A 20,788-nucleotide genomic window follows, 5' to 3' on the forward strand; every position below is an offset into this window, starting at 1 on the left:
CCAGCTGGTTGAAGAAGATGTGGTCTTCCAGTTACTCAAGTAACCCTTTAAGCACCAAAATAGCCTATTCACAACTTAAAGTTTAGTCATCAAGACTTCTATAATACATTCTTCTGGGAGTGGGCCCCACTGAACAATATAGACCTTACTTCTAAGTATTCCTATTTAGGTTTGCTTCCACAGTAGCCTAGAGCATAACTATTTTTTGTCAACTGAAGCACAATTTCATATTGTTCATGCTCCCTAGCATTCAGTTACACCACAGTAGAAGTGGAAAGACATTCTGATTAAGAAAAAGTGCATCATGGGTCAGTGGTAGACCACATGCTTTGTATGTAGAAGGTAAAAAAGATTCAGTCCTTAGCATGCAAGCTAAGACTCTCAAGGTAGCTGATGTTGGGGAAGAACTCTGCTCTATTCCCTATCCAGCTGTTGCCAGACAAGCAGAGTAGACTATGCTGAACTAGAAAGACCAATGGTCTCACTCAGTATAAGGCACCTATATATGTACGTGTAGATGAACATGAATATGTACACATGAGGGCCATTCAGACTGCATTGCAGAGCTCTTTTGAGAACTCACCATCATCTCCTGGTGACAATCATGAAGTATAAAACGTCTCCCAGCTGCATCTGGTCTAACTATTTTTATTTAAAGAGGTAATTCAGTCTTCAAATACAAGCCAAAGCAAATGAAATATAGCCTGCATGCATGTATGTTAAACCAAAAACTAAGGAAAAACTCAAGTGATAAATCCAAATGGAGGAGGGACATGATTGCCACCCTGTGTTGGAAGAAGGATGTTTAAATGAAGTATGAAATTGAAATCATTGTACAATACACAACATTTTACACACACATTATAAACTTACAAATCGTTAAATTTCTCAAGTGACACATCTGGAGTGAAAACATCTAGTAGTCCAATTACCTATGAAAGAAAGGGAGGAAAAGATGTAAATGAATGATACAAGTACTGCTTTTAAAAGAGGCACATAACTGAACCACCAAGTTACATTGGAGGAGGTGAGCAGCAGCATATCAGCATTGCTATGTTTAACGTGCACACACTGAGCAAAGAACACTCTTGCCAATGTAACTTGCAGAAACAATGTTATGTCTTTGGTCAGACTTCATAGTCTAACCAGTTTATTTACCATGAATATTTCACAGGCTTGTACGGCAGGCCCTTTCTTGAAATCGAGGGGACCCACACTGTCTCTCTCATGAATCTGGGGAGCCTTCCTGGTTTTCTGATATAACCCTTCCCCTCAGTAACAAGATGTTCTTAGGGCAGCAAGAGAAAGGGCTTTGAGTTGCTGCTGCTGAGAAAGTGATGGAGGATAACTCAGGTAACAGGGTGGGAACTAAAGACAACGGGGATTCAAAGTACATCCTGAGTTGTGGGAAAACACACATAATGGTCACGTGAACATTTGCTGAAGCGCCAACGTTAAAGAAATGGTCTGTCAATAACTATGATTCTTTCCAATGGAACACACTGTTCACAACTGAGAGCTAAATGCAGGCTTTATTTACCCTGAGTACACAAGATTTGTAGCTACACTGATTACAGCAAGACCAAATCAACACACAGAGAAACCAGACAGAGTTTCAGAGCCAAACTGTGTCTTGAAGGACATTATAAAAGTACTGGTAATAACAAATACCTAACTTCTGTAAACCTTAAAAAGCTGATGGAGGAAGGAGGAAAACTGTTATTTATACTTGAAGGAGGAGATACCCAAACTGCACCACACATCTTAGACTGATTTTGCTTCACTGGTTAGCGAAGGAGTGTTATGTGTATTTGCACACTGCCTTCAATATGACACTCTTTTAGGTACATAACATAACATAGACTTTTATTGGCATAACACAGTAACAATAGGGGAAATAATGGAACGGACACTCTTTTATTATTTTACATCAATGGTGAGTTGAACTACTGCACTGAGACACTTTGATCATTTCCCCCCATTTTCTTTTAAGAACACAGAAAAGCTTGCTGGATCCAGTTCATGGTCTATGTAGCCCAGCATCCTGTTTCACAAAGAGGCCAAACAGCTGGCCTGGAGGATCAAACAAGACACAGAGGACAAGGTGAGGGCCCTGCTGCTGCCTCCCAAAGCTGGTACTGCAGAGGTTTGCCGCCTCTAGGTATGGAGGCTCCCTTCAGTTTATATTCCATTAGTCAGCCAAATGATCATAAACTCCTTTCTCATTTTCTCATGCTCTGTGAGCTCTGCCTGCAAGAATCTCAGGAAAGTTCTCACATGTTAACACTAAAATAGCAGAAATTTTTTACTACTGAGAGACTCTTTTCTAGCAATAATCAATCAATCAATCAATCAGAACCTTTATTGGCATATCGACAGAACATACTGCAGGGAGACAAGGATATGTCCTTTACCCTTGCAATTGAAACAATCTTCTCCTCTTAGTAGCACAACAGAGAAATTTAGCTACAGATTCTATGATCTCAGGATTATGGGAAGATAATAGTGGAACGATTTTATAGTTATCAGTTTGCCCTACTTGACTCTGATAAAGAGGTTCTAGAAAAACAGCACAAATATCACAGTAAAAAGAACAATCCAGGAGAACACATTTGATACTTTCACTCTCTCCCAAGCCATAGGCACAGAACCTAAAAGAGTATGGGATTTTCTTGAACCTTGATTTGTTCTAGCAATAATAAGCAGGAGTCTAACACTATCGAAGACATTTTTGAAAAATTCTAGTATAACCTTTCATGTATTAAGGCTCACCATCAGAGGCATGTAGAGCGTCATCACACCCAATGGAGATGCTTGGGGGATTTTTTTTTTTAAAAAAACAACAACAACACTGGAATAACAACGTATTTGGTGTAGTGGTTAAGTGTGCGGACTCTTATCTTGGAGAACCGGGTTTGATTCACCACTCCTCCACTTGCACCTGCTGATGTGACCTTGGGTCAGTCACAAGCTCTGGCACAGCTGTTCCTAAAAGAGCAGTTTGTGTCAGAGTTCTCTCAGCCCCACCTACCTCACAGGGTGTCTGTTGTGGGGAGAGGAAGGGAAAGGAGTTTGTAAGCCGCTCTGAGACTCCCTTGGGTAGTGAAGGGCGGGGTATAAATCCAATCTCTTCTCTTCTTCTATTTGTGTATGTGGAAGTTCAGGGAAAGACCTCCCCCATTATATCTTGGTTTGCCCCTTATACCTGGAGCCCAGGAACAAATTTCTGGCTAAGATTATAATCACTTTACATCCATATGTGGATTCTTTTGTCTCCTATAGGATGGCAATTTTTGCTCTGGCCACTCGGAAAATCAGAGCAAATATGGTTTCTAAGAAAGTAAACAACTGAATTAAATTGTAATTTTTGAGCTGGACAGGGATATTTTAAATATGGCTGTTATTTTAGAAATTTTAAACTTGCATGGGGGCCATCACAAGGCAGATATTACACACACACAGTTATTAAGATAAATAGCAAGATCAAAAGACCAGGAAATTCCAGTAGAACAGGGTGAAATGTAATTTTGTAAAATGCAGATGTAACTACGAAAAATGGAGAATGTTCACAATACCAGTAAATATAATTTCTCACCTTTTGCTAAGCTGACACCCCTAATGGCTAAGAAATCCCAGGTCTTTGTTATATACTTGGGAGATAGGGTTGCCAGGTCCCCCTGGGGGACAGGGAAACCCCCACTCGATCGGCCCGTTCCCTGCCGGCCCGAATCAGGCCACCGGGGGGAACCCCGCCCCCAAAGTGTGAGATGTGACCTGCGTGAAGACACCACCCGGAGGTGACATTGTCGCATCGGGCATGGTGCAGGGGGACGCTGTATCATCCAAGGGAAAACTCTATGGTTTTCCCTCAAATGATTGTGGCCCTGCCCCCAACGTGCCCGATGCGATGACGTCACTTCCGGGTGGCGTCATTGTGGTGTGCACACGAAGACTCCCGGGGAGGTGCAGGACTCCCCTCGCTAAAAGGTAATTCCGACTTGGCAACCCTATTGGGAGATCATGTGAACTTCTTGATGAACTCTAATTTAGTGGTTTTATCATTTTGAAATTCTTTTACCAGAGAATGCTGACCAACTAATATTTTCTAGCAAAGCTCTCTAAGGTCCATTATTTTGATGAAGCTTTTATCAACAACTCATAGCCAATTTTCTCTCATCCCAATTCCAACCAGGCTGTTACTTCTCCATTACTTAGAAAGCGTAAAGTTACAAAGACAGGGTGACTGATAACAATAAAAACACATCCCAAGTGAAGAACATAATCCTAGGAAGGCACATGTATTGTAGGCCCACTGAAATTTTATTTCACATTAAATACTGGCAGCTCACTTTTGCTTGTACCCTAAGATGCAATTCTGCCAGCACAAGAGTAATTCCCTACCAAATGATTTAGTTTTTCTGGTTGCGAAAGAGGACAAGGAGATGCTCCCAATTCTCCCGTCCTGCTGCAGATTCAAGCTTTGCTCCCAACACTGTTCCTGAGGGATCCACTGACCAACAGGAGCAAAGTTTCAGTCAGCACATAAGGCTGCAGTGGGAAGACGTTAAAGTCTCTGCTCCCACTGATTAGGATCTAAGCCTTTCCTCAAGTGGTTCATGAAATATCATTAAAACAATGTAATAAACCATCCCTAATTGCTTGGGGTTTTTTATTAGTTATCTTTATTGTTTTATTCTGATAACTGAAGAAATCCATTAAAAGCAGAGTGGAAATCCATCAAAAGCGATAGCAAGCAACTGACAAACTATTCAACAGGTTTAAAATTACACAGAAGCAGGACCAGCATTAAAACCAACAGCTAAAGGTTTAAAACCTAAATACTCCAACAAAGGCCCAGCACAGTTGGACAACAGAACAGCTGGGGCACTAACCAAAACTCACTGAGAACTGTATGAAGCACAACAATTGTTTTTAGAACCCTGCATGTGTCAACTTGTTTTAATTAAGAATTTTGTTTGAAGTTTTTTTGCTCACAGAAAAGGAAGATTTTCACCAGTTCAAACATCATGCTGCTGGCATCCATCTAGACATTCCCATGATGTCCTTGGGTGCCCACTGACACAGGAGTCCCAATCGGGATGGGGGGAGGCACTGAATACTGTGGTGGGAGGGGAGAGGCCCATTTCATACACTGGCACTCACTCAGACTCCATAAGAGCCAAGTGATTGTTCTAACTTGTGTTGTGCAACCAACATTCAGGGATCCAAGAACTCCTGAATCAAGTTAGAAATTAGCTAAAGTATTAAAGGATAAATGGTTACAGACAAGATGGAAAGTTTCCATGTTATAAAAGGAGGCCTACATGCTAAGAAGAGGAAGACTATCTTGGAGCAAGAGATAAGGTAAGTAGGTAAAGGTTCCCTTGCTCGAAAGCCAGTCGAGTCCGACTCTAGGGTTGCGGTGCTCATCTCCGTTTCAAAGCCGAAGAGCCAGCGCTGTCCGAAGACGTTTCCGTGGTCATGTGGCCGGCATGACTAAACACCAAGGCGCACGGAACGCTGTTACCTTCCCACCGAAGTGGTACCTATTTATCTACTTGCAATTTCTTGCTTTCGAACTGCTAGGTTGGCAGGAACTGGAACTAGAGACGGGAGCTCATTCCATCATGCGGCACACTCGGGTCTCGAACTGCTGAACTACCGACCTTCCACAGCCTGCAGTTCAGCGTCTTAACCACTTGAGCCACAGTCAAACTATGCAAAGTTTGTATGAAGATCTCTTTCCTCACGAATTGTCTGGGGAATGGGGTACAGCCTTCAAGAATACACAAGAGGAACTTTGCTTGCTTTAAGCAACATGTAACAATATCCAGGAAGAGGATGAAACAGAAGTAGCTAGGAACTGCTAAACCTTGCTTAAGCCCTTTTCTTACCTATTCGTGTGAAAAAGACCCTGTCCTGAGCAGAAATTATCAGATCTCGTACAGAAGAGCCTGCTTTCCTATAAGATGGTACATCTAACTCTTTGACCTTATGAAAGCAAATGGAAAAGTACTGTTCTTCTTTAAATTAGGACTGTTCAGATCAAGGAAGCCTAGGGTTGCTAACTCTGAGTGGAGATTTTGGTGGTGAAGCCTGGGAAGGGCAGGGTTTGGGGAATGGAGAGACAACATTGGTATATAATGCCATAGAGTCCACCCTCCAAAGCAGCCAATTTCTCCAGGGGAACTGATCTCTGTCGTCTGGAGATTGGTTGTAATTCCAGGAGATCTCCAGGCCCCACCTGGGGACTGGCAACCCTAAGGAAGTCAGAGAACTTAAGAGACAGGAGAAACCCAAGAAGAGAAGACCATCCCCCTCCCAACCAGGCACCACTTGTGAACATTTGAATCTACACCCTCCAAGCAGTAGCAAAACTGGGCATGCCAGTTGATGTCCAGCCTCCTTGCCCTTCCTGGGAAGATCCAATGTGATTAAGCTCTCTGCCACTGAAACTGAACATCTCGGAAATACCCTATGAACCACTGTGGGGGAGGTAATATCCATTTTACCTTATTATTTGCCATTACTAGACCATTGTGTTTGTAAACTAACTTAATTCATGACCTAACCAGCAGTGTGACTGGCTTCTCTTGATCCTAGTGAAAAGGCCATGGGGCACTGTGAGCTACTTGGGAGCTTCAAGCCAGACAATGATACAAATTGATGTCCTCTCTTTTTCCTTTTGTTGCTCTACTTAAAAGGCTATATGTACTACTCAGGTCATTTTCAGAACATATTCTTTGCCTTTAAAACACAGAGTAGTTTCCTATGGGATATTTTGCCTTAAAAAGCATAATGTCTGAACAAGAAGAAAAAAACTGTACACGGACAAACCATCTCTTTCATGTTCGCAGCTACTGACCCTTTCTCTCCTGAGATTTCAACTTGAAAGATCAACTTTAACTCATGAGTATTCTGTTAGAATGGCTGCGGTCTTCCCATTCTATGGGATGATTCACACATCCCATTTATTCTTACCCTTTTCGTGACTGCCCCTGGCACCCAACTGTGCGGACATATACAAAGTATTAACCATAAAAAGTACATCACGCTCATGTGAAAGCCAACCAGCTATGATCCCATTCACACGTTACAGTTGGCCACACAAAGCATTTGACCCAAACCAGAGCTGCTTGCACAAAGATATACAAAACATAATATGAAGTAGCCCATTATATTGCTTCATATTACCATCGATGCATTGATCAAGCATACTCATCACAGTTTATTTTATCCTTCCCAGTACACATATTATGGAAACTATCCAAACACATCTAAGCTCTCCTGACATAAACAGTTGCTATCAAGAGTTTGACCAAAGCTGTTAACAGTTAAAACAAAATAGATTCGAACAAGAATAAAAACACACTTAGGTTCAGTTCAGACATCACACAAAACCATGGTTTAATTAAACTAACTGTGTTCATTGTGATCATCTGAACACTGTCCACTCTATTAAATTGGTTAGTCAGGATCAGTCAAACACTGTTCTTTGAAGTTGGTTTATCAATCACAGTTAGTTCATGTGATGTCTGAATGCAGATATTCCAGCTTTCACTCTGTCACCACCTTCCCCAGCGACAGAACAAATGTGATGAAATCCATATTGGTCAAGCCAAACCAAGATTTCAGTAATCATAGAATCACACAGTTGGAAAGGTCCATCAGGTCATCTAGTCCAACCCCCTGCTCAATGCAGGATTGGCCTACAGCATCATAGAAGTTGAGTTCAGGTTTTACAAACTAACCATGGTTGAACCATAATTTTAGAAGAAGAAGAAGAGGAGGAGAAGGAGAAGAGATTGGATTTATACCCCATCATTCACTCAGAGTCTCATAGCTGCTTACAAACTCCTTTCCCTTCCCCTCCCCACAACAGACACCCTGTGAGGTAGGTGGGGCTAAGAGAGCTCTTTCAAGAACTGCCCTTTCAAGTACAGCTCTGACAGAACAATGGCTTGCCAAGGTCATCCAGCAGCTGCAAGTGGAGGAGTGGGGAATCAAACCCAGTTCTCCCAGATTAGAGTCCACACACTTAACCACTACACCAAACTGGCTTAATTTTACTTTATATCTGAACCAAGCCTCAATTAAAGGCCAAAAACCGTTCTCCACAAACCTGTGCACATATCTGCCTAGAATCAACCATCGTATTGCTTTGCATTCCAATGTCATAGAATCACAGAGTTGGAAGGGACCTCCAGGGTCATATAGTCCAACCCCCTGCACAATACAGGAAATTCACAAATACCTCCCCCCCACTCCCCCAGTGACCCCTGTTCCACGCCCAGAAGATGACAAAAAACCTCCAGGATCTCCAGCAAAACTGGCCTGGAGAAAAATTGCTTCCTGACCCCAATGTGGTAATCAGCATTTCCCTGGGCATGTAAGAAAAAGCCACAAGAACTAAGCACTGAGGCAACCCTTCCTACCCTCCCTCTCATGATCTGCCTAAGTTCACACAATCAGTATCGCTGTCAGATGGCCATCTAGCCTCTGTTTGAAAACCTCCAAAGAAGGAGAGCCCACCACCTCCCGAGGAAGCCTGCTCCACTGAGGAACCACTCTAACTGTCAGGAAGTTCTTCCTAATGTTTAGTCGAAAACTCTTCTGATTTAATTTCAACCCGTTGGTTCTGGTTCAACCTTTTGTGGCAACAGAAAACAACTCTGCACCATCCTCTGTATGACAGCCCTTCAAGTACTTGAAAATGGTTATCCTATCACCTCTCAGTCGTCTCCAGGCTAAACATACCCAGCTCATTCAACCTGTCCTCATAGGACTTGGTCTCCAGACCCCTCACCATCTTCATTGCCCTCCTCTAATCACATTCCAGCTTCTCTATATCCTTCTGAAATTGTGGTGCCCAAAACTGAACACAATACAGTAGGGGAGGCCTAACCAGAGCAAAGTGGTACCATCACTTCGCATGCTCTGGACACTATACTTCTGTTGGTACAGCCCAAAGTCCCATTTGCCTTTTTAGCAACCACATAAAACCGCTGACTCATGTTCAGGGTATGGTCTACTAAGACCCCTAGATCCTTTTCACACATACTACTACCAAGACAAGTCTTCTCCATCCTGTAATTATGCATTTGATTTTTTCCTACCTAAATGCAGAACTTTACATTTATCCCCACAGAAATTCATTTTATTTGTTTTAGCCCAGTTTTTCAGCCTGTCAAGATCATCCTATATCCTGACTCTGTCTTATACTGTATTTGCCACCCCTCCCAATTTAGTATCATCTGCACATTTAATAAGCATTCAATCTATTCCTTCATCCAAATTATTTATAAAGATGTTGAACAAAACAGATCCCAAGACAGATCCTTGAGGCACTCTGCTTATCACTCCTCTCCAAGAGGATAAGGAACCATTAACAAGCACTCTTTGGGTACGATCTGTCAACCAGTTACAGATCCACCTAACAGTCATAGGATCCAACCCACATTTTATCAATTTGTCAACAAGAATATTATGTGGTACCTTATCAAAAGCCTTATTTGAAATCAAGATAAACTATGTCTACAACACTCCCTTTTTCCAGCAAGGTAGTAACTTTCTCAAAAAAAAAGTGATAAGGTTAGTTTGACATGACTTGTTCTTGAGAAACTCATACTGACTCTTAGTAATCACAACTGTCCGTTCTAAATGCTCAAGGATTGTCTGTTTGGTGATTTATTCTAAAACCTTCCCAGGTATAGACATCAAGCTGATGGGTCGGTAGTTACCCGGGTCCTCCTTTTTCCCCTTCTTGGAGATGGGGACAACATTTGCCCATCTCCAATCTTCTGGCACCTCACCAGTTCTCCAAGAATTCCCAAAAATTATGGACAGGGGCTTAGAAATTACATCTGCAAGTTCTTTTAGTACCCTTGAATGCAGTTCATCTGACCCTGAGGACTTAAGAGTTATTTAAAGAAACTAGGTGTTTATGCACTACCCCCTATGCTGATCATAGGCTGCAACTCCCTTCCCTCATCATGTGTTCTGTTTTTGCCATGTTGAACACCATTTCCCTCGCAAGAGAAGACGAAGGAAAAGTAGGAATTGAGCAGTTCTGCCCTCTCTTCATCACCTGTTACAATTTCACTTTCCTGTCCCCACAATGGGCTCACCATGTTCTTGCTCTTTTCCTTACTTTGAACATAAGAATCCTTTTTTGTTGTTTTTAGCATCTCTGACTAGCCTAAGCTCATTCTGAGCTTTATCCTTCCTGACTCTCTCTCTACAAGCACTGGTTATTTGTTTATATTCATCCTTGGTTATAAGGCCCTCCTTCCACTTTCTAAATGAGCCTTTTTTATTTCTCAAGTCTTTCAAAAGTTGTTTATGGAGCCACCTTGGCTTCTTTAGGCTCCTCCCATTTTTCCTTCTCATAAGAATAATTTGTGATTGGACTTCAGTATTTCGCTTTTAAGAAACTCCCTCTTGAACTCCCTTCTCCTTAAGTATTTCTGACCATAGGATTCTATTTGCTTTCCTGAAGTCCAACCGATATGTCTGACTACATACAGCTTTTACCTTCCCCAAGACTGTATTTTGTTGTAACCATTTACAACCTTGATTAAGCTACAGGTGCACATATGTAAGAACAAAGATATCTGTGATAGTAACAGCAATTGTTTTGATGCACACACCTTGCTGTTACTTCTGAAATACCCCGTATATTTATTATTTATTTGATTTATACCCTCTCTTTCTCCCCATGGGGACATAAAGCAGCTTACACTGTTCTCCTCCTCTCTATTTTACCCTCACAACAACCCTGTGAGGTAGGCTAGCTGAGAGTGCATGCTTGGCCTAAGGTCACTGACTCAGCTTCCATGGCAGGCTGGGGATTTGAACCTGAGTCTCCCAGATCCTAGCCCGATACTCTAACTACTATGCCATGCTGGCTCTCCATCAGATTTTATATGAAGACTGAATGATACATTCACTTACCTACCCACTCAAAATAATTTCCTTATAGCTATGCCATAAGGAACGAGAGCCATCTTCTTACAGTGTCTGAATAATACTTGGTGTCCATACTCCCAGTCCAGTTACCTTTATTGGCATGTAACCCTTGCAAACCCATTTACAAAAAAAACCATCAACAACAACAACCACAGCATAGAATAATACTTGCAAAATACAGAAACAAGGAATTACCAAGTAAGTATACCCATCAATTAAATAAAGGACGAATAGAAATGGCACCAAAAAGAAATTTAGCAACAGTTTCTCTTATCTCAAGGTTTGGATTATCAAGAAGAATAAGAATCTTTAAGCAATCAGGATATTCTTCTAATTGAGCCAAAATAAAATTTAGAAATTTCAGTCGTAGTGCATGGTAGAAGGGGCACTGCAACAAGACATGGGATATCGTTTCGATATTATCATTTGTGCATGGACGACATCTGTCAGAAAAGGGCACACCCTGAAAGCAGCCAGATATAAGGCCAAAGGTAATACATTAAATCTCGCCAAAGAGAGGGCTCTACGGAGTTTGGGGTGTCCATACTCACATTTTCATGCTTCATGTGTTTCAGGAGTCGCAATTCCCGGTAGGCTCGTTTGGCAAAGAGTTCAGATTGAAATGGGCGGTACAACTTTTTGATGGCCACTTTGGTTCCACTTTTCCGGTCAATAGCTGAGCTTGAAAGGAACGAAAACACAAATAGCATGAGTGAAACCTCAGCAGAAGGATACATTTATGCTCCTGATGCATTCCAGGTAACAGCACCAAAATTCAATTCTGGGCTTCACTATGTCTACCACAGAGAAAGAGAGATCGTCTGCGAAGTAGTTTTACTTGGAAAAATGCATGAAATAATTAAGTTGTTTGGTTGGGTAAAGTTATTTCCAAAGTGCTATAATCTGACACATTTGTCTCTAACTCATTAGTTCAGAGCCCACAATGGTTGATATATAGCCCATCCTTAACTGGGTTTCCCTAATGTTTACAAGAAAAACTAAATTTCTTGGGACCTAAATCAGTAAATACTTTGAGATGGGTGGATAAGTGAAAGTAATTTAACAAACAGAGTTTGAAAGGCACCATCCCGATGCAATAGGTGATAAAGCCCATAAGCCTGGCTGTATCTTACTTAAATGATACTACTAATTTAAGCTACAGGTTCTGAGTAGTGACACATTAGAATCCACATAAACCAGGCTAAAAATAAATAAAACTTAAAGACATTTTCTACTTGCGGTGTGATCCCCAGAAGACTTTCCTGGGAGTAAGCCCCACTGGATATACCTGAGTATGATTCTGAGTAAACCCTCTTAGGATCACTCTTATAACATATGAAAAGAATTCTGCAACAGCTAAAGTAACCTCTGAAACCACCCCAGCCAAAAGACTCCCCAATTTTTCTCCCACTGGTGCACCTACCATCCCACCTAGTGATGGAATAGTCCACAAATCTCTCACATTTGAGAAAAGGGGACATTCCAGAAAAAAACGTTCCAGTGTATCAGTTTTCCTAGTAGGACATAAGCATAGCTTTTCCAAATAGGGCACCTTCTTATAAAGATCATTCACTACTTGGCAATGGTATCCAATTCAACCTAGCAAGCATAAAAGCTCTCCTATATCAGGGAACAGTCAACTGCTTAATGTACACTGGGAGACTTCTGGGATAGGACAATCCCAAATTGTTGGGAGAGCAAACTCTATACATTAGAGCTTAGAAAATCCAGATCATATAAATGACCCAAAATTACTTTTCTAGCTCTTTCCAAGCCACAGCTAATTTATCTAATTTATGCCACAGGGGACAACATGGAACTGAGTCAAAAGCCACCTGCAAATCCTCAAAAGCAACATACAAGTGACCCTTATTTCTTAGCTAAACAGTAAAGAACTACACAATTCTCTATTGTAGACCTTTTTGATGAGGTAAAATGTCTAGTAAAATACTGTTCCCAAACTTGAGCAGAGATACAAAAAGGTAATACTTTCCTAGAATTAAATGATGGTGACACCAACGGCCAGAATGAATTGTTACTTTCAACGGCCATAATAACAGAGTTTTTTATTTGGAATTATGGTCCTCTATTTAGATTCAAGTTGAAACAGAATAATAAGAAATCTTGGATCACAATTCTTCCTATACTTAAGAATTGTTTGTTGTACCTTTTTTAATTGACTACATTCTTTATCAAACCAATAGTTTTTCTTTTTGTAATATTTAATTTTACATGACTGTGCCACAAAGGCAGTTGGACTAATAACACTGGGAGACAATCAGAACCTTTCAAATTTCAATATGAGAAAAGAAGGTCCCTAGCCTAGATTCATCCTGGCTGTCTCTTAATCCTTGCTCTAAGAAAGGTGCTTCCTTCCCTCCCCATTCCTGCACTTCATGTACCATCCCCACAGACTCTGCATATGCAGGACAACTAGGATGTGCAGGATGCAAGAGAACACAGAAGCGGAAGGCAGAACAGAACATTCTCACATACTCTCATAGAATCCAGCACTGTACTGTTATGTTCTCCTCTTTCCTGCCCACTGACTAGCTGAGAGTAACCAGAACCTCACAGTAAGAATTATGCCTCTTTCTTGTCCCAATGTAGACTTCATTCAACAGACCCCATTGAACATAACATTGTGAGATATAATATTTTCACTTGGTTTTGATACTTGAATGGAACACTTTAGGAGAGGAAGAAACAAGCTTCTTCAGAACTCTCCATATGACTACATTCCTGGCCTCTAAGTCTTATATTTGTTCAGATGGATTCAGATGGGTATCCGTGTTGGTCTGAAGCAGCAGAGCAAAGTTTGATTCCAGTGGCAGCTTTAAAACCAACAAGATTTTATTCAAGGTATAAGAAGTGTGCTTGCACACAAAAGCTTATACCTTGAATAAAATTTTGTTGGTCTTAAAGGTGCCACTGGAATCAAACTTTGTTCATTTTTTCAGATGATTCTACTAGTCTCCTAAGAAGCTCTTGTACACTCTCCTCACAAACTATATCTACACTGTCACTTCTACTTCCCTTGAATAGCTCCTTTGAACAAAGGTATTTGGATGGTCATCTCTGCTGCTTGTAATGGAAGGTGAGTCAAAAAAGATGCAAAAATAGCTGTCATGGCTCAGGTGGGGTGTCACCTGATGCTGCCACCACTCTAGATTTAGGAACCCTTGAGAAGGCCCAGAGTACCCTCCCAAGACCTTCAGACCTCCCTTTTTGCCGAATAATAGGAGTGAGGACCAGGCAGAGTACAACAAGGAAAAGGTTTATCTTATAGGAGGTCAAACAAACAAGGTGCAGAATAATAACAGTAATTGGGTGAAAAGAAAAGAAATCAAATGCCCTAATGCATCTAAATATACTGTCCCTAGCTCACTATTTCAAGTGGCCTTAGACTACTAACCCTTCCCTCAGAATGAGGGTTTCTTCCCCACAGCAGCCTTTCTTCTGGCCCTGTTCCCTGGGAAGAAGAATAGCTTTTCCTCTTGTACCAGTTCTTATATTCCCCAGTCCTTTTCTTCCCTATTGGTCAAAATCAGTGCCAAAACTTCCAAGGCCTTCTGGGGTTTGTAGGCCCAGCCTCCCCTACTGCTAGCCAGGCTCTCTGGGCCTAGTAGGCCTCTGATGGCACAGCCCAGATCATGACAATAGCCAATAGCACAGACAGCTGGAATGCAAAGTATTGACCAAGACGCACTCCTCACACTTAGTAATATGCTATGAAATGGCTATAAAAAGGAGATTCCTAGACATCATAAATGACTGTGCACTGGAACAGCGGGTGGGGTAGTGATCTTGGCTTTGAGTGGGTCTCAAGACCTGGTGAGAGATGTACACCAATTGAGAACAGTGACCACAACACTATTAAGTTCAGCATTCAGGTCAATGGAAAATTACCCCTGAAGTCCAAAACTGCAATGGTTAATTTCAAAAGAGGGAATTTTACAAAAATGAGGGGAATAGTAAAAAGGAAGCTGAAGGGGAAACACAAGAGAGTCAATATAGAGGATGCTTGAAAATTATTTAAAACCACACTAATTGAAGCCAAAATAGTATACATTCCATAGGTTAGGAAAGGCACTGCCAAATCTAAAAGAAGGCCTGCGTGGTTTGCTCCCCCCCCCCCAAGTCAGAATAATGAGACAGGTAACAGTTTGGAAGTAAACAAGGGCCACTTTATTAACTATTTAACATAACAGTGCGGCAAAGGATAAACTAAGTGAGCACAGAACAGGCAAGGCAGGTGTCACTCCCTGACCAACCTCCTTGCCCTTCATGGGTGAATCACCAGCTCTGGTCTTGAGCCAGCAGTCTGGCTTGCACCCAGCAGCCCAGCAAACTGGTTGCCACCCAGGAGCACCTACCCCTGAAACCATACAACCTGCAGGGAGGAGCCTGCCCTAAGAAGTTCCAAGAGGTGATCATCATTCCCCACCTTGGACCCTAAAATCCGAAGGCAGTTCCTGATGACCCCCTGTTCCCTAATGGGAAAATGCCATAAGGTGCTCACCGGTTCTACTTTCTTGCCCATAAAAACCTGCCACTGCCAAGGCCAAGCCTCTGCTTTGGCCTTTGCGGCCACCTAACAGCCTAAGGCTGCCCTAACCCCTTGCCACAAGTCTTGCAAAAATAATTTCTTGCCCTTGTCTGATAAATGCACCCCATCAGCCCTATACAGGTCTTGGAACTTGACCTGATTGCCAAGAAATGCAAGGAAGGTAGAGTCCTTGGCCCTTTCCCTTCTCCCTCAGTTAATAATTTAAGGGTTTCCCCAATGGGAGTTGTGCCAAAGAAGGCACCTGGGGAGTATCGCCTCATTCACAACTTGCCATACCCACGTGGGGAGTCAGTGAATGACGTGATACCGGAAGAGTTATGTTCAGTTAGGTACACTTCGTTCAATCAGGCCATGCAAGTGGTGCGCTGCTGTGGACAGGGTGCTGAATTGGCAAAATGTGGCATTAAGTCAGCCTTCCGTCTCCTCCCTGTCCACCCGGGTGATTTTGAGCTGCTGGGTTTTGCTTTCGAGGGCAAATTTTACATGGACAGGGCCCTTACAATGGGAAGCTCAGTGTCCTGTGCTGCATTTGAGAGGTTCAGTTCCTTTTTAGAATGGGCCTTGCATTTCAGGACAGGACTGTGCAGTACTGCCCATTATCTTGGTGACTTCCTATTAGTGGGGAGGAAAGATACAGGACAATGCAAACTTCATGGAGCTGGCAGAGGCGCTAGGAGTTCCCCTTGTCCAGGAAAAAACAGAAAGTGGGGTACGTACCCATGCCACAGCCCCTGTTTTCAGGAAGGGAGTCTGAACAACTGAGCCAAATTGAGGAGACCAGAGATGAAATTCAAGACCTACTGGGGAAATCAAAAACCAGTAAGTCTCCAGGTCCTGAAGGCATACATCCAAGGGTTCTTAAGGAACTCAGCTGTGAGATCACTGATCTAACTAAGCCATATATGAAAGCTATCATTAAATTCAGCTGCTGTACCAGAAAATTGGAGAGTAGCAAATTTGACACCAATTTTTAAAAAGGGATTCAGAGGGAAACCAGGAAATTACAAACCAGTCAATTTAGCAAATTAGTAGAAACTGTAATCAAAGACAGAATTGTTAAGCTCAGATAGTGACAAAGCCTGCTGAGGGGAAATCAGAGTGGCTTCTGCAAAGGGAAGTCCTGCCTCACCAACCTTTTGGGGCTCTTTGAGAAAGTGAACAAGTAAACAATGGTGACCTGGTAGACTATATACCTGGACTTTCAAAAGGCTTTTGACAAGGTATCTCATGAAAGGCTCCTGAGTAAATTTGGCCAAGTTTGCAGATGACTCCAAATTATTCAGGATGTAAATTTAGTAAATTCAGTAGCCATGAGATAAGAGGATGGGTTCTCTTATAGATTAAAAACAGGTTAAATGACAGGAAGTAAACAGCAGGACATGAACAGTTCTCACAATGGAGGAAAGTAAATAGTGGGGTCCCACAAGAATCGGTATTGGGGACAGTACTATTTAATTTATTAATCAATGATCAAAAGGGGTGAGTAGTGTAGTGGCATGTACTTACAGAGGGCTCTTGTTTTCTCCTGAGAAGTTCCTGGGCTGGACAAAAGCCAAATCAGATTCTGTCACTGGGTGGGACATTCTGATTTATAAAGCCGCAAATATTATCACGCTTCTAGGGGAATTAGTTCAGTACCTAAAGGGAACTAAGAATTTTGTTGGGAAAAATCTGCCACACAGTGAAGAAGCAGGAGTTCATCATAGATGGCCACAGGAATAAACAGCTTTAAAAAGAGATTAGATATTCATTGAGGATAAGTCTATCAATCGCTACTAGCCATGGTAACTGAGGAGAACCTCCACATTCAGAGGCACTAAGCCTCTAAATCCCAGAGCCAGGAGACGACATCAGGGGAAGGCCTCGGCCTCTATGCGCTGTTGTTGGCTGTTCAGAGGAACTGATTGGCCACTGTGTGAGACAAGATGCTGGACTAGATGGACCATTGGTCTGATCCAGCAGGGGTCTTCTTTTGTTCTTATGTGTGAATACTCAGGGAGTCTGAACTGACACAGTTCTTTCAGGCCTCATTCCAATGTAATTTTACCACTAGGCTGAATTCCCACTGAACAGCTCTTGCGCAAGTGGAAACACAAGAAAGTCATTGTAAGTAGCCCTTTGTTAAGTCCCATCTTGTATTATCGCCTGGACAAAATATAGTACAAAGTATATATTTCAGCAACTCTCCCCATAATGACCTTCTTCAATCAAATCATATTGCACACCAATTCAGTAAAATAGTGTTTGTCTTTTGCACAGAGAAACAGTGATTGGAAAATGGAAAACAAAGTCAGTGCTTGATCTTACAGTACACCTCTTGTGCAATGTCTTACACAAACAGAACAGCATTAAGTGAAACTTCTCTTCATGGTGGGATCCAATCCACAAATTAAGAGCCAGTGTGGTATAGTGGGCAGAGTGTCTGACTAGGATCTGGGAGACCCAGATCTGAATCCCCACTCTGCCTTCAAAACTCACTTGGGTGACCTTGGGCCAATCACACACACTTAGCCTAACGCCTAACCTATCTCACAGCACGGTTGTTGTGAGGATAACATGAAGGACAGGAAAATGATATAAGCCTTTTTGGGTCCCCATTGGGGGAACAAGCACAGCATAAATGAGGCAAATAAATACATAGAAATCAAGGGACCGAGCAATCATATAAATACTGAAATGTGCTGCCATACCTTACACTGTACATGTAAAGAACAGAGCCCACCAGGTGCCTAGAATTCTGCCCATGGATTCACCTCTGGAAATGTTACAGACTCCTGACTTTAATCTTCTCACATGCTTATGTTCGACTATTTGCTTCATGGGTCACACTTTCTAAGTGACTGACATTTTAGCTTGTTACAGTAAACACAAGAATGCCCTGCACTGTTTCAAATACTGTCTGATTTATACCAGCATACATTTTCATTGACTGCAGCCCCATTTATCATCTTCTATATGTGGGCTGTAATCCATAAAAACAAAACAATTCTGTTAGTCTCTGAGAGAAGAAGAGAAGAGACTGGATTTATACCCCACCCTTCACCCGGAGTCTCAGAGTGGCTTACAAACTCCTTTCCCTTCCCCTCCCCACAACAGACACCCTGTGAAGTAGGTGGGGCTGAGAGAGCTCTTGACAGAACTGTCCTTGAGAGAAAAGCTCTGACAGAACTATGGCTTGCCCAAGGTCATCCAGCAGCTACAGGTGGAGGAGTGGGGAATCAAACCCAGTTCTCCCAGATTAGAGTCCACACACTTAATCACTACACCAAACTGGTACAATAAGTCACTTGATTCAGCAAGTGACTTATCCCAGAAGAAGCTTTTAAAACCTGCCAGCTATTCTGTCCTTCCTTCTAATTCCCCTAACACAACTCTTCAGATATACGTGGTAAAATGAGTAGTAGGCAAGGGGCAGTCAGGCAGCTTCTATACATCCAGCATACAAACATAGCTAGCAAGTAAAGCTATAATATTCAGTATCCAATAACCCATAAGTATCTATTTCTTCTTTTCTTTCTCTCTTTCCCTGTCACAAAAACAGGAATGATGAGAGCAGAAAGGGAGAGAAAATGCACACTGAGTGGATCCACGTGTCCTATGGACATTTGGAAACACAGAAAGATGCAAGCCATACAAAATACCACCCAGGGAGACATTCAGGGATGCCAAGTTTTTGCATATAACTTGGCAACACTTGCATTATCCTCAGAAGTAGTGCACATCTTAACTGAACTGTGTTACATTTTACAAGATGTTAGCTAAGAAATGTGACAGCGGTCCCATATAGCTCAGGGGCATGTCCTCATGGACTAGCAGTGTAATGCTTCAGCAGTAAACAAGAGAAGAGTGGGAAGGAATATCCAAACAGGAGGTGTCACGCTGTGCAGAGGTGTATATGCTACACTCCCTTGCATGGACAATACCACTTGCATTTTACTCTGCAATTCTCTTGGCCTGCTGTGTGCACACACAGCATCACCATAGTTACTAGGAAGCTTCTGGGGATATCTAAAACTGCTCCAAACTACACTGACCAAGCCCATTCTGTAATACGTAAATTCCAGTTGTGTTGCCACTGGTTACTTTGCAACAGTTTATGTAAGGGTGGCCAAGTTTCAGTTTTGTTCTCAGTGGGATAGGAGGAAAAGGTGGCCTCAGAACTCTATTGTAATGAATTGTACTACAGGAAAAGACCAGAGAGAAACTTATCTACACTATACACTTCTTCCTGGACATCATTCTATATCTGACAGCTGTCAGTATCTTCCATCACACTGCCAAATGCTTTCCTGTATGCTTTCCTGTTTCAGAACCAAATTATGATTCTAGAAGCATGACTTTGAGAGTCTAACTAATAATGTCTCCACAATGTGGAATAATAATTAGGATTATTCTCCCCCTCCCCAAGGGATCCTGGGCACTCAAAATTTGCACTGAGAGGCAAAAGTTCAACAAGTGAAGCATAGCAATGTAGTGATGGGGATCCACTTGTAGATTTTGCTGATCATGCAGGTACTGACAAAGGAGGGGGGGGGACAGCCTTATAAACAACAGAGGATGGCCTCACAAATCTGGAGAACACGATTCCAGTGTTCAATGGGGGTGATTCGTTTCCTGTTACTCAATGAGGTAACAAGCCGGTGAAATGAGTGCGGTGTGTTGGCACATCTTACAAGAGAATACCCGAACGACAAGTTCCAAAAACATGCATTTCCCTTTTAATCATCACAACAGTTTCCCTCCCCAAAGAGCCACCCAGTACCCTTCCCCCCACACGCACAGTGCATACACTCCAGCTTGTGCAAGGCTAGAAAACCATCCCTGTGGAGTAGACATGGCCGGGCGCGGGGTCTCAGCAGGACTGGGGAGGTGGCACGAACGCCTCTCCTTTCCGGGTACTTGGTGTGGAGAGCTCGGCGTGGCTTTTCTCGCCCCCAAGCAGAAGTTGCGAGAGAAACATAACAAAAGCGGCCACGGTGCCTCTCCAGGGATAGGGGTGGGGGTGGGGGGAAGGTCAGGGCGAGGCTAGCTTCCCCAAGATGAGCCGAACGCGTTCTCTCGAGTCCGCCCAGCCCAGCCCGCTTCCTCACCACACCGAGCCGTAGGCTCCGGATCCCACCGGCTGCAAATCCCGATAGCGCTCTTTCACTTCCCAGAGGGTCTTCGTCAGCTCCTGCCGGTAGAAGCCTTTCTTAGGGGAAGCCATGGTGGTTCGTGGGCAGCGTCTTCCCCGGCTCGGCCGCCCACCCG

General features: G+C 42.7%; 1 protein-coding gene across 2 annotated transcripts in view; it reads right to left on the reverse strand.

Moving 5' to 3' along the window:
• Positions 1 to 20,788, reverse strand: part of MAPK12 (mitogen-activated protein kinase 12) — a 61,570-nt gene extending 40,782 nt beyond the window's left edge. The window contains exons 1-3 of one of the 2 annotated variants that reach the window (XM_015411806.1): positions 20,629 to 20,788; positions 11,520 to 11,649; positions 874 to 932 (exon numbers count right to left, since the gene is read on the reverse strand). In XM_015411806.1, coding sequence (XP_015267292.1) covers positions 874 to 932; positions 11,520 to 11,649; positions 20,629 to 20,744 — 305 coding nt within the window. In that variant the 5' untranslated portion in view covers positions 20,745 to 20,788. The remainder of the gene's footprint in view (positions 1 to 873; positions 933 to 11,519; positions 11,650 to 20,628) is intronic. The other variant, XM_015411807.1, reaches the window with a different exon arrangement.

Source organism: Gekko japonicus, unplaced genomic scaffold (genome assembly GCF_001447785.1).
Source record: "Gekko japonicus isolate JY-2015 unplaced genomic scaffold, Gekko_japonicus_V1.1 scaffold283, whole genome shotgun sequence".
Taxonomy (NCBI): domain Eukaryota; kingdom Metazoa; phylum Chordata; class Lepidosauria; order Squamata; family Gekkonidae; genus Gekko; species Gekko japonicus.